This window comes from Lissotriton helveticus, chromosome 7 (assembly GCF_964261635.1).
Source record: "Lissotriton helveticus chromosome 7, aLisHel1.1, whole genome shotgun sequence".
Taxonomy (NCBI): Eukaryota; Metazoa; Chordata; class Amphibia; order Caudata; family Salamandridae; genus Lissotriton; species Lissotriton helveticus.
In genome coordinates, this window is record NC_136068.1 from 1730430860 (window position 1) to 1730446112 (window position 15253).

General features: G+C 39.6%; 1 protein-coding gene across 1 annotated transcript in view; it reads left to right on the forward strand.

Annotated features, from left to right (window-relative positions):
* The window catches only part of LOC144769666 (uncharacterized), a 343935-nt gene that overhangs the window by 163822 nt on the left and 164860 nt on the right, over positions 1-15253 (forward strand). Inside the window, exons 15-16 of the mRNA XM_078653841.1 lie at positions 10648-10695; positions 11511-11579. Coding sequence (XP_078509967.1) covers positions 10648-10695; positions 11511-11579 — 117 coding nt within the window. The remainder of the gene's footprint in view (positions 1-10647; positions 10696-11510; positions 11580-15253) is intronic.

The following is a 15253-nucleotide window of genomic DNA, read 5'->3' on the forward strand; positions in this document are numbered from 1 at the left end:
CATTAGCTCGGTAATGCATGAATATCGCTGAGTTTTCAGCGATATTAATGCATTGCGGTCGTTTTTTATCGTATTTCCGATAAACCTTGATAATAGCAAGGTTTATCTGCGATAATTTCTGACGGTAAAAAAATCGTTGCTAAGCATCGTTAGGGATAAATATCGCTTAACTTTGGTAATATGCCCCAACGTCTGTTAACGTTCGATTCGAAGGAAATCAGGAAGTGTTGAAAAACATTGTCTGCGCCATCTTGTCTTTTTTCAAATGCCACACTTTTGTCGTGCACGGCAGCCATTTTAGATGCCTTGACCAGACCCACTCTGTGCACGCTGTCGATCCTTAGCATGGCTCCCCACCCTCGCAAACATCTCCCCCAGGCAGTGGTCACCCCCGCTCTCTGTCTTATGCATGGGTAATAAACCTCCCCCATCTGCGCTGCTGTTCCCTGAGAATCACACCCTGTGCCCGCCCGACACCTCCCTTTCGCCCTATTCACTACCGCACCCTCTGACACTCCTTTTCCTCTGTGTCCGATTGTCCAGGCTGGTCCTAGGGTATCAGCTAGCCCTGCAGATGTAGTTTATGGCCACAGCTGTAAAGAATCACCCCTCTTCAAAGGAGTTATAGTAGATCAAGGCCCACACTCGATGAGATTCGTCACAGCAGAAGCGTTGCTATTATCTGAAAACCATCCTGTATTGTGATTGGGGAGGGGACCGAGCCTGAAGCGGAAGATTCCAGGGATGACTGTTTGTACATCAAAGTTTTTACAATTATGTGTCACATTAAAAATATATAGCACTCCGACAAAGTAGTAAGATTATAAAACTTTAATAATTTATAAATATATACAAGAAAACAAAAATAGTAATAACATATAAACATTTTTAGGGAAAAACAACGAAGTAGCGGTCGGCTGTGCGAATAGTCCCAACGCAGCACAACGTCCAGATTTCCGGCGTGGGGCGTCGCGGGGGGTGGGTCATCAGTAGCAAACTGTTGTGCGAATAGTTCCAAGGCAGCAGAACGCGTTGAAATCTAGATGACACGAAAGTGATGTCTAGTAAGTTGCCACCCAGCAAATAACGGCATGGGGCGTCGCGGGGGGTGGGTCATCAGTAGCAAACTGTTGCGCGAATAGTTCCAAGGCAGCAGAACGATGGCACCAAGGTGATGTCCAGTAAGTTGCCGCACTGGTTTTGGTATCCTACAATGCTGCTCCGAATAACGGCGTGGAGCGCCCCGGGGGAGGCGGCGTGAACGGGCCTCTCCAGGTGGAGTGTCATCTGTTGTAGTGGGGCGCCCCTTTACCGTTTCAGTTGCCATTCCGTCCGTTTTTGGTCCACTGTGTCAAAAGCCGCAATTCAGCTGAGTTGCGCCCACTCTTGCGGTGCAGCGATAGGCGGCTGTCACAGGACTCTCAAAATGGCGGCAGGCTGTTTCCTTTTTGGGCCTGGTCCACTGAAATGGCCCTGGGACACCTTGGAAATCGGACGCTTGTCTGCTAGGTCTTGGACCTCATTCTCGAAAGCGTCCCCTCCGCCTTGAGAATTCATCCAAAGTTTTGGGGGCTCCGACTCCTGCAGGCTTCTGGTGGGGAGCGGCTGCCATGATTGCTCGCGGAATGACCACGACTGAGCTACGAGATGGTGGTGCTTTCATGCTGACGCCAGCTTCAGTCTGAAACATCCAGAAACAAGGTGGGGCTTTCATCGTTTGGGGAAAAAAAAAAGTTTTCATCCTATGAAAAGTGTTGTTTTTAGGTCACATGATCAAGCCTTCCATCATTAGGAAACCAAAAGTAAAATGAACCAATGAAAAGTTTTATAAACAAGTCACATGACCTGTTATGCGGCATAGGGTGTAAAATTAGGAGAAAATACGTTGGCACGTGAGGCGGCGTCAGTAGCGGACCGATGTGCGAATAGGCCGAAGGCAACACAACGCGCCAAGATCTGGATGGCACCGAGGTGGTGTCCAGCAAGTTGCAGCACTGGTGTGGCCATCCTACAATGCTGAAAGTCGGCGTGGGGCGCCCCGTTGGCCTGTGAGTTTGCGTCAGTAGCGGACCGATGTGCGAATAGGCCGAAGGCAGCACAACGCGCCAAGATCCGGATGGCACCGAGGTGGTGTCTAGTAAGTTGTCGCACTGGTGTGGCCATCCAACAATGCTGAAAGTCGGCGTGGGGCGCCCCGTTGGCCTGTGAGTTTGCGTCAGTAGCGGACCGATGTGCGAATAGGCCGAAGGCAGCACAACGCGCCAAGATCCGGATGGCACCGAGGTGGTGTCTAGTAAGTTGCCGCACTGGTGTGGCCATCCTACAATGCTGAAAGTCGGCGTGGGGCGCCCCGTTGGCCTGTGAGTTTGCGTCAGTAGCGGACCGATGTGCGAATAGGTCGAAGGCAGCACAACGCGCCAAGATCCGGATGGCACCGAGGTGGTGTCTAGTAAGTTGTCGCACTTCTGTGGCCATCCTACAATGTTGAAAGTCGGCGTGGGGCGCCCCGTTGGCCTGTGAGATGGCGTCAGTAGCGGACCGATGTGCGAATGGGGCCAAAGGCAGCGCAACAATATTTTCTGATTTGAAGACACCACAAGGCGCTGAGATGCCAAGATCCGGATGGCACCGAGGTGGTGTCTAGCAAGTTGTGGCACTGGTGTGGCCATCGTACAATGGTAAAAGTCGGCGTGGGGCGCCCTGTTGGCCTGTGAGATGGTGTCAGTAGCGGACTGATGTGTGAATGGGGCCAAAGGCAGCGCAACAATATTTTCTACTATATTTTCGGAGTAGAAGACACCACAAGGCGCTGAGATGCCAAGATCCGGATGGCACCGAGGTGATGTGTAAGTTGGGGACGGATGTGCGAATGGGGCCAAAGGCAGCTCAACAATATTTTCTGAAGAGAATACACCACAAGGCGCTGAGATGCCAAGATCCGGATGGCACCGAGGTGATGTCTAAGTTGCGGACCGATGTGCGAATGGGGCCAAAGGTAGCGTAACAAGATTTTCTGTATGGAAGATACCACTAGGCGTTGAGATGCCAAGATTCGGATGGCACCGAGGTGATGTCTAGGAAGTTGTGCCACTGGTGTGGCCATCGTACAATGGTAAAAGTCGGCGTGGGGCGCCCTATTGGCCTGTGAGATGGTGTCAGTAGCGGACTGATGTGCGAATGGGGCCAAAGGCAGCGCAACAATATTTTCTGACTGACACCACAAGGCGCTGAGATGCCAAGATCCGGATGGCATCGAGGTGATGTCTAAGTTGCGGACTGATGTGCGAATGGGGCCAAAGGCAGCGTAACAATATTTTCTGTATGGAAGATACCACTAGGCGTTGAGATGCCAAGATTCGGATGGCACCGAGGTGATGTCTAGCAAGTTGGTGTGGTCATCCTACAATGCTGAAACTCGGCGTGGGTCACCCCATTAGCCTGTGAGATGGCGTCAGTAGCGGACCGATGTGCGAATAGGCCGAAGGCAGCACAACGCGCCAAGATCCGGATGTCACCGTGGTGGTTTCATAGTTGAGAGGCACTTCATCTGCAGTGGGGCGCCGAGATCCGGATGGCACCGAGGTGATGTCTAGCAAGTTGCTGTACTTGTGTGGTCATCCTACAATGCTGAAACTCGGCGTGGGTCGCCCCATTAGCCTGTGAGATAGCTGTTCTTTGGATTTGGGCCTGGTCCACTAAAATGGCCCTGGGACACCTAAGAACTCGAACGCTCGATTTTTTTTTCCTTTCCTGTACATGCAAAAAAAGGTAAATGCCCGGTATGTTACACGCTTCATCTGCCACGATGAACTCTCCAGAGGAACCGAAAAAATATATAGTTGTGGTAACTATACCATGCATCGTCATATGGAGAGGTGGCACCAATTAATTATAGTGCTGCATAAAAGAGAGATTTGGAGGAGAACCCCTGACCTGCTAGTACATTCATCAAAGAAGTGGCACTGAGAGCTTCAGAGGCAAGGGAAACGGTCCCAAATATTTAGAAGAACTTTGGAAAGATTAAAATGACATGTTTAGATTGTGGTAAATTAATTTCATGTGGGCAGATGAGTGTTACTCTAATAAATACAGCATATGAACATCATCATAGTCGATGGTTGGTAGAGACATTTTGACTATATCCTGGACCTGCCCGTCCTCGCTCAAAATGGCGCCGGAATAAATGGGACTCGTAACTCCTTGTTGTGTACTGGTTGCAGAACCTTGAAATCACGAGATACGTATGCAGTTTTGAAGCACATGGCGGGCGGGGACGAGAATTGATTGAATATTTCGACATCCCTATTGATATTAAGTTCTGATGTGTTATTGATTACTGTACTGTTGAAAATTCGAATTAACGTCACCCATGGTACTTGCCCGCAAATGTATATCTAGATAATTTTATTGTAACTGGCCCTGTCGTATTTTAATTATAAAATGTACGTCCACCGATTCCGTAACTGTTAGACACCTTAGTTTTTGCAACCTAATGGCCCGCCCGTTACGTTCCTCTACAGTGTAAATGTCTATTCATCATATACGATTACAGTTTGCTCCGTGGCAGGCCCACGTGGTTATAGGCTCGTATTTGTATAATGAAATTTTCACAATAAAGGTTTTTAAAAGAAAACATGGTAGTAGTGTATACATTGGTAAAGTTTTTAATAATAGTCACTGTTTTAGAATCATTAAAAGGCAAGTGAAATAAAGCAGACCAATTACATGAAGGGTAAAAGGTATAATACGAAGGAACGCAGTAAAGATAAATGGTCAAGGGCTGTTGTGTTTTCTATTCCTGCAACATAAAGTGATCGATAAGAATCTCATATTCAGGCGTATCGGCGACTAAGACAGCAGGTCGACCCTCTTTTGCTCAACGGCTCCGTCATGGGACGAAGAAACGCTCTTTTTCTCGAAAAAAGAATATATTTTACTTGCAGGACAGTTGTAAAATTTCCGGGAAAGTACATTAGCCTGGAACATTATAACATATATTTAAGAGAAAATAATGTTCGGAAGTAATTAAAAGCGTCATTTTTAGGTGATATGACCAAGGCTTTCATCATTAGAATAAGAAAAGTAAAATGAACCAATGAAAAGTTTTATTAACAAGTCACATGACTTGTTATGCTTACGTTACGCGCTGCGCGCCCCGGATGACTTCCGGATGCGCTAACGCGGCGCGTCATATGACGCATTACGCGACAACGCAGGTCCAGAATATAGTCAAAATGTCTCCACCAACCAGCGGTCGAAACACAACCCCTTTCAGCAGGCTAAATAGTTCTGTTAAATGACAACAGAAAGGACAGGCAACAAGAACCATCAGTCAAAGAGGGGAGGGCTAGTTCTTCTCTACCGGGTTACATTGGGGCGCTACCGGAACTGATCGAATTGGTAGTCTACAGTGTTTCTGGATGTTTCAGACCGAAGCTGGGGTTAGCATGAGAGCAGCACCATTTCGTAGCTCCGTTGTGGCCATTCCGCAACCAATCATGGCAGCCGCTCTTTATCGTTATTTTGGGCGGGGTGGGTGGCGGAGCCGAGCTGTTTTGCAGCCATCATTGTGTGGAGTTCAGTTCATCTCACTAGTTTTGTATTTGTCATGAGGGGTTGTTCCTAATGTTTCTATTTTAGCGAGGTCAAAAAGAGATCCCATTAGTGGCCTACTGATTTTGCTCGATTCCTTTTCTTTTTTTTTACACGATTTTTCGTTATCTGCAAAGACTAAACAGAGTATTGCGACTCTGTGTTTGTTTGTAAATAGAGAATGAACCAAAGAGAACTAATTCTAAAACAGTAAATACTTGGATAACAATCAATCAAATGGAGAGAGAAGCAGGCACGACGGATTACAACGGGGGCAAAGGCCTGCGTTAACTACCTTTCACTATCTGCAAAGAGAGAGTACTCCTAATAGAAATGAGGGGGGGGGCACCATTCAAAGCAGATCAGTGTGCATAAACACGAAAATGTTTTCACTTACCACGTACTTGACATTCGACAGCTTATGATATTTGCTATTAAAAAACCATTGAAATTCACTGAAAAAACCATAGGTTATAGACCATATATAGTTAGGAATTAGCATTTACAAAACCTTGAAAATTCACTGAAAAAACCATAGGTTATACACCATATATAGTTAGGAATTAGCATTTAAAAAACCTTATTTTACTCACACAAAACCATTGAAATTCCATATATAGTTAGTTGCACTAACTATATATCGCGCACCCGCAATCCACTGCTGATGATGTCACATATTACATCATTCATGACATGGTCAGTGACATCACTGATGACATCACTGATGACAACATCCAGTGATTATGTGTTTCTGTAAAGTTTAAATATGTTTTACATATTGAAGAATGAGTGGATGTATAAGTGTCTGAATGAAGGTTTTAGTAGGTGCGTGATTGACTGTATGAGTGAGTGATTAAATGCGTCTTACTGAATGCACGGGTTAGTGACTAAACTGTCTGAAAGTGTGCATCAGTATGTCTGTTGTTGTGCAAGCTGCTGCATGTGTTGATCAGTAGCTATATAAGTAGCTATATGGGTTATTGATTGGTTGCACAAGTATTTGTATGGGAGACTGAGTGTGTGTATGGCTGGCTGGGAGGTGTGTGACTCTGTGCAGATCAATGTGTACTTGTATCAGTGATTCTATAAGAGAGTAAGTATGTGTTAGTATATGTTTCAAAAATGTAAGGTGTTCTGTGTTTAACTGTATAGATGAGAAAATGGAAGTGTGATTGATTCTTTTCAGGACTGACTAGGTGTGTGAGTAACTCCATGGATGGAGTGTGAGTGTCTGTATAGGTGTATGAGTGCATATGATAGTGTTGTAAAGATGAGTGATTGTATGTATGAATGATTGTATGAGTGAATGTGTGTGTAGACATAGGAATCAGTGAGTGCGTATGTAGTAACTAGTATTGGTGTGTCAATGGTTTCAAAAATTATACTCTGTATTTAACACTGGGTGTAACGGAGGTTATATTAGAGTGTGAGGAGATGCATTGTATTATCACATGAATGATATCATCAGTGATGTGATCATTGATGTCAAGTGAGATGTCATCAGTGATGTCATTTGAGATGTCATCAGTGATGTCATCAGTGATGTCACTGACCATGTCATGAATGATGTAATATGTGACATCATCAGCAGTGGATTGCGGGTGCGCGATATATAGTTAGTGCAACTAACTATATATGGAATTTCAATGGTTTTGTGTGAGTAAAATAAGGTTTTTTAAATGCTAATTCCTAACTATATATGGTGTATAACCTATGGTTTTTTCAGTGAATTTTCAAGGTTTTGTAAATGCTAATTCCTAACTATATATGGTCTATAACCTATGGTTTTTTCAGTGAATATATATATATATATATATATATATATATATATATATATATACGAATACAGCAGTCTCTCACAACGTCACCACCACACCGGCAGGAATAGGAAAGACCACGCGAGTCCCAATGATTTTTCGGCAGGTTTTATTCGGAAAGAGAGTTTACCAAATCTGACGCGTTTCGGGCGTCCGTCCTTGGTCACAGATCGTCAGGCTAATGAACAAACATCCCTTTTAAATGGTACACTGCACGATTTCAATTAGTGTTTTTTTCTCTTGCATTTGCAACACCATGTGATGATATATATATACTTATACATAATTAATACATAATAATTGTAATTAATTATAACGTTATAAATATATTTTATATATGTATATATATATATATATATATATATATATATATATATATACCTATAACATAAACATTATTTTAAAAACAATTATTGTAAATTCAAATATTAACATAATTAATATTTTTTAAATCTACATTTTACACTACATTGAGTGCAACTCTAGGGAAAGTGTTGGATAGCATAGGGAAAAATTACTATTCCCACTCCAGCATATACTAACAATAATTACAATTTTTAAATAAGTTAGATTTTATATATTAATAATAGCAGAAAAGTAAAAACATATACAAATAGAACAAACAAATAAACCTATCCTAATGTATACATCAGAATTAACATATATAATAGTTTACAAATTACTTTAAAATAAGTATATGAATAAAAATATATACTTATTGAAAAAATATAAAAACAATGGTTGAACAAGTATACCAAATTAAATGAATAATATTAACAATACATACAACATTTCAATTAAATAACATTTAGTAAAAAAACTATATAAAAATTAAACTAATCAAATTTGGATAATACATTTAAAATAAAATGATTTCAACATAATCAAGAACAAATTATTTCAAGAGTAACAATTGAAAAGAAATAAGAAATCTAAAATCAGAAATGTACCTTCAATTTTGACAAAAATATGAATCGTGTTACACCTTGCTTTGATTATGTTTACTGTTCCTACTACAGTGCAAGCAAAAGCAGGGAAGTGTTGGATTTTCAAAGATGTAGAGTTACTATTCCCACTCTAATCTAAAAAATAGACTGTGTTGGACTTTAGAGTTGCTAGATTTACCACTCTTACTCCAATAGTAGCAACAATGGGGAAAGTGTTGCACTTCAAGCAGGTTAGATGTAACATTCCAACTCATAACATTTGTTTTTTAAAACATGTAAATACTTAACAAAAATGATTAAAATAAAGTTTATATATAGGATATAAATTAAGACTAATAAATGAAACATTTAAATAAAATTCACTTTCCCCCTTACAATCTAAACAACGAAAAACACAAACAATTAAATATAAAGAAAATAATAGACATACATATTACTAATAAAACAAATAGAATTATGAACAATGATTAATATAAAATATATTTTACACATATTTTTCAACGCGCTTATCAATTAATTAAAATTCAAATTCAAATAAAAATAAATAGTCACATTATGACTTAATAAAAAGATAACTATTGATTAGAAATTCATATATTTAGGCAACATGAAAAATGTATTAAAAATATTCATAATTTGAATAATTCCACAGCCTAGTTTTCTAAACAGCCACTGCTAAAATATAACTTACAAATTAAACTAAATATAAATTATAAATCACAAATTAAATAAATAAATGAATATTTAATCAATTAAACAATGTATCTAACGAATAACGAAGTATATGTTTATTTAATTTTGTAAATGTAATTAAAATAAAAAGAACATCATTTATAATTTACTTAACTTCCCACCCTAGTGCCTTACAAGTAAAAAAACCTGCTACAGAATTGTAAACTACTAATGAAATGATACACAAATCAAATATACATTTACAATTGAACCAGAATACATAAAATACCAATTACTCTAATAAGCAAAAAAATAATTAATAACCGATGAAATGTTTAAATGATAATCTAAAATAATTATCATAAACCCATAATGTATACCTCAATTTATATTTCAATTACCTTCCAACCCCATTCTCCTGTAAACACTGTGACCGACTACTAACAAATAAGTTACTGATTAAACTTGAACATATGAACAAACATGTTTAAAAATACACAAATTAAAGTATAATAAATAAAATATCAAATAAGCAATAAAACCATTAAAATAATTACTAGCCAAATAATTAATTTACATCTAAAAAAAATCAACATTGAAAAACAAACTATGATTTAAATACCTTCCCTCCCTATTCCAATATAAACTCAATAATGCACTAGTGCATTATAAATGACTAAATAAATTTGAAAAATGATAAAGTTACACATTTAGATTTACACGCTATAGTAAACTAATACCATTATGCTAATAATACTAACTCCTAAAATGAATATATTAATACACATTTGATTAATTGAAAATTATTTTTATTACAGCTCTATTAAAGTTATTAATATTAAATAGAAAACTATTCTTTAAAAGTGTGGGTTATATACAAAAAACAATATTCTTGAAATAGATATTCGGTTCCATTAAATGTTTTAAATGAAAATATTTTTGACATGATATTTATGTCACAAAACAGTTTTTAATCAATATTTGTGTCTTTTACGATTGTGATAATAAAGCCAACATTCATGGAAGCATTCACATACAGGATCTTTCATGTCTGTCAAGGCTAGACAATGAAAGACAGAAAGTATTTTAGATAAACACAATTCTTTAATATTAACGTCTGTGTTCAACAGTGGTTCTGTGTTATCATCTGTGCCCCAAAATAGAATGGATATCAGGTTATCAACTACTAAAATATTGTGAAAGTAAGTAACCATAGCTTTACTATTCTTATCTACATATCTATGTACCTTGAAGGTATATATATTTTATCAGGAGGTGAAGTTAGGAATAGTACATTTATACGTACATATGTGTACTTATCACAATTTTCTTGTGGTCAATATTATAGCTACAGTCTTGTTGTACAACTGTATTTAGATCACAACATGCAAGTGCAATACCCCCTAAATTTACACATGTTTTGCCTTCTGAATGCTGGTTTGGGCTACATGGGCCGAGCTAGTGTTTATCTCAAGTAATCGCTCACAACAATGCAAAGTGAACCTAAATAAATTATGTAAACTAATGGCCACCATTTACAATAAATCAGTTGAAAAATAATTTGTACCTTGTATTGGAATGTTGTGGCTATTCTCTCAGTCCATATTTTTGCTCTGCAGGATCTACAGCAAAGTCCACCAAAGCAGAGGAGCTTTAAGAATCGGAAGGTATATTAAAACCACACATGAGCATTGGCTAGATAGAAGCTTATCCCTGGGCTGGTGATCAGACAACAGCAGGTTCGATGTATGCCAGGTTTGCTAAGAAATCATTTAGAATTATTGGGGTTGGATGCAGTGCCCTTACTATGGATGTCCCTTCTGGTTGGGATACACTGTTGTTAACCCTGATGGGCTTTCATGTTTGAGTGTAGAGGTGTTACCCTATCATCCAAGGGTATCCACCCAGATGCAAGGCTGCCTTTGAAGGGTTCCTACTCCCACCACTTCTCAAGTTTGTTTCCTTCTAACTCGTCTCTCGGCCACAGCTTTCTCTGATCCTCTCTCCAAGCCTCACATCAGTAATCTTCTCCTCTCAATTGTAAACCATCACCCATGAGAAATTATCCCCACTCCTTCCAAATGTAGATCTAGGCTACTGACCATAAGCCCCCTACTGTGTACAATCTTGCGTTCCTTTGGAGCTCAGTTTGTGCTGTATGAGTCACATACATAGGCACATGCTCACATGATCTGCTTAATAGAGACATCAAATTGAGCAGGGAACCAAAAAACAAAATTTTAGCAGGTACATCTTCCTGTTTGTTCACAGTGAGAAGTGTGGAAGATAACACATTTCAAACGTGCTACTGGGAGGGCTGCAATTTTTTTTATTTTATTTAACTGCATCTGCTTCCTTTGCTTTCTTTGACATCACAAAGAGTTTGCCAACATCTTCCCAGAAGTCCATAGGTCTACCCTGATAAGATTTAAACATTTTGGTATTTGTGACTCAATATTTAGTTCTTCATTCTTGTATTCAGAGATCATCAGGTCGGCAGAAACTGACATCATCTGAAAATGGGGATGACGGAACAGATGGGATGGGAGAGGTAACTACATTTCCTTTCCACCTTTTTGAATAAACTGATGTCATAATATTGCTTTAAAATATGTATTCTAGCCTACATATGTGTCAAATATATATGTGGTTCTCAGTTATAGGTCTTTTGGTAGATAACTATTGGGAGAAAACCTAGATGATTAAAAAAATTATTTGGTTAAAAATGTTATTAGCGAAATCATTTTTACTGAATCTATACTAAAACCATCACAATATTTATAACTAACATTAGAATACCATTATACTTTAAGATATACATATTGCGCTGCAATTTTTTCACCGCCGTTTATTGGATGCAAATTCTTGATTCAGGTTGAACAAATTATTCTACATGTATTCTGTCCAATTTTTTTAGCTTGCTTTGGCCTTTGTAGCTAAAATGGAGGTTTCCCTTTTCCAAAATACAGAGTGGCCAATTCTGGGCTATGGCTTCTATGACTTGTGCCGCCATTGCTGATGGTCCCCTGGGGAGGGTTGCCTGACTATATCCCCGGGGAGGACAGTCTGACAAGGAGAAAGGACAGGCTGACCATGGGGAGGACAGTCTGAGGAGGGATTAGGGTGGGTCCCTACTGGTGCATAAAGACAGGCACCCAGGACCACTCACCCAAGTCTAAATGTGGGCAGGCTACCTAAGTCTCAACGGCCTCAGGGTTTACCACCAAACGGAGGCCCTCCTCTTTTTTCCAAAACAAGGCAACTGCTTCAGTGGCAGAAGCTAGACCGCCTGGCGGCAGGAGAGAAAGCGTCTCAGCGATAGACTTTTCGCAGCCTACACCCGAGGTGCAGGGAAAGGCTCACCAACCGTGACCAGCTTGCCAAAAGGATATTCACGTGACAGCATGGCCATCCGACCTCAGCACACAAATGTTTTCTCCTCTGAGTAAAGGACCATAACTTGATATAGCAATGGGATTAGGCATTACAGGGAGGCATCTGCTCATGCAGATGTGCCCTCACATGAACTTTAGTGCACCTTGCCTTAGGGCTCTAAAGCCAGCTGTAGGTGTGACTTAAGATCCACGGATAACTATCTTATCTTCAGAAGACTAATAAGAGCAAACATAACCACCATACTCAAACATAAATGTACAGCATATACCTGTGTATATAAGCATTTATTTAGATTTCATGTATGTATCTATACATGCGTATTCCTTTGTATAAATAGGTATAATAAATATGTTTTTAAACATATAGATATTTATTAGGTCTGCTTAATGAATGTACATATTACTTCTGGTTATGTTATTCTATGTTTGAAATGTATAAAGGTCTCTGCATAAATAGGTACATTTCTATCATAACTATTTATCTAAAATTGCTTCTATTGAATTATTAAAGGCAAAAAAAATTATAAAAGCAAACATATTAGCTTAAAGTACAGTAAAGTCTGAGTTTCTAAAATACAACTTACATCTAGATATATTACTTTCCTTATACTATATACCTTCTATGTACTTATGTATCTTTATATGTATTACCTTGATCCTAATTCAGCCTCACCAATGCACTACCCTATATTTCATGCAATACCAGTCTCAATATATCCCCACCTCCACTCTGACTCATCCAAAACCTCATTCTACTACTCTCCTCGTTCCACTAGTCTATTTCTCACCCTATACCTCTCTCAATATATCCTCTACCTCTACTCTCTGACTTATCCCAAACACCATTCTACTACTATGATCCCCAAAATAATCCTTTCTAGATTCTTCCCTCCTCTAAGCATCCTTGCATCATCTCAAACTTCTATTACTATTCAGATCTCCCAAACAAGCCTTTCTAAAAACTCTTCCCTCATGTATCCTTTCTAGACTCATCTGATGCCTCATCTTCTCCCTAATCCACATATACAGACACTTCCCCTTCCATCTCTCACTTACGCATCCCAAACCTCCTCCTGCTGCTATGATCTAAAATAAAATATAAACCTTCTAGACCCTTCTTTCTTCTATTCCTGCAGAATCCTTTTCAATCCAACTAACAGTGACATGTCCACTGCTCAAATTAATTTCACATTTCCCTATACTAATTCACCAGAAATCATTTTTGGGTTCAGCTGTAGAGTGCTACTCGCCGAAAAGTGATTTGATGCCTCATCAGGGGTAGTAAGCACTATATAAATGCAATTGCAATAACAATTTCTTTGCTACAACTTTAAAAGCATGGATAAGGACACATCCAGCGCATTTCATCTTGCGACATTGGGATTTCTTCAGGGCTGTTAAGAACATACAAGACAAGCCTGCAGAAACATACACAATACAAAAGCCAACTACAAAATATAATACAATTATATATACAATAGACCAACAAAGAACAAAACCAACAGAGTTAAAACCAACATATGACCAGCATTAAAACCGAAATATCTCATACCAACAGTTATATTTCTGAAAACATCCCAAAAGAAGACATTTTGGTGCATTACACATTTCTGATATCAATACAACAATTTCCCTGTATACAAAGCAAAATATAAGAAATAGTGTAATGTCCCGTCCTACAATGTTACATTTACTTAAACAGAGCTGATAACCATGAAAGTATAACTTAAATCACTATATACCCAACACATCTTGGTGAATTGTAGTAACTCTGAAAGCAGCACTGATAACACTGAAATTAATTGATCTTACATTTAAGATCAACAAATAAATCGCTCATGAAAGGGAAAGGTTTTCTTCCATCAGTAACATGAACTTATATCTGTCGTACAGTCACACAGCACTGAATAATTGACCAAAATTCTGCTTATCACAAGTAGCTAAGGCGTACAATATGCCATTCTTGATGAGCTATTTGTAAATAGGTCCTCCTTGTAGAAAGGATAATCAATTTCCTTGAAAAACACAAAAAAGAAAAGGTACTATATAAATACACATATAGAGCACTATGGGGCTGATTAAGATGGCTGGCGTACTTTTGTCCGCCTGCCATCCTATCGGAAATGGGACCGCCCGACAGACTGTCAGCAGTCCCAACTGAGGCATTACAATCCGACCATCACCATGGTAGTCGCAATGCAAATTGGGGACGCAATACATATCCCTGCACTAAGTGGCAGGCACCATGCAGTGCCTACCACATAGTGCAGGGATATGTAGGGGGCTCCACAGCTGAGGGCCAGGGTGAAGAGGGGCTACTACAGGCTCCCAAAGTCCTGTTCCGCTTGCCTGGTCTCAACACTGCTGCTGACAGACAGGAGGTAAGGGACATTGTAATCCCTACGCAGGTGCCTGGCAGGCATTGCCACCATTAAAGGGAATACAACCTTCTCCGCCACACGGGCAGGCTCATTGAGCCCGTCAGTTGCCTGCTGATCGGTCTTTCTGACCACCACAAAGCCGCCCGCCATCGTAATATGTTGGACGGATTAGGGGGTTCCAATGGCGGTGGGATCACCACCAACAGGCTGGCGTTGACACTCCCACCATCATTGTAATCGACCCCTACGTTCAGGAAATAAGTAAGATGTCAGCAACATAAGGATAGTACAGACAAACATAACAAGTAAGCCAGTGAATCCGTGTTTGAGTGAAAGTGATTTAGTAGATAAAAGACACCAGACCCAGATTATACAACACACTCGCCAAAAAACAAAAACGAGTAAAGCTCACCACCACAATAATCAGAACAGTGGACAATAAGAAACCT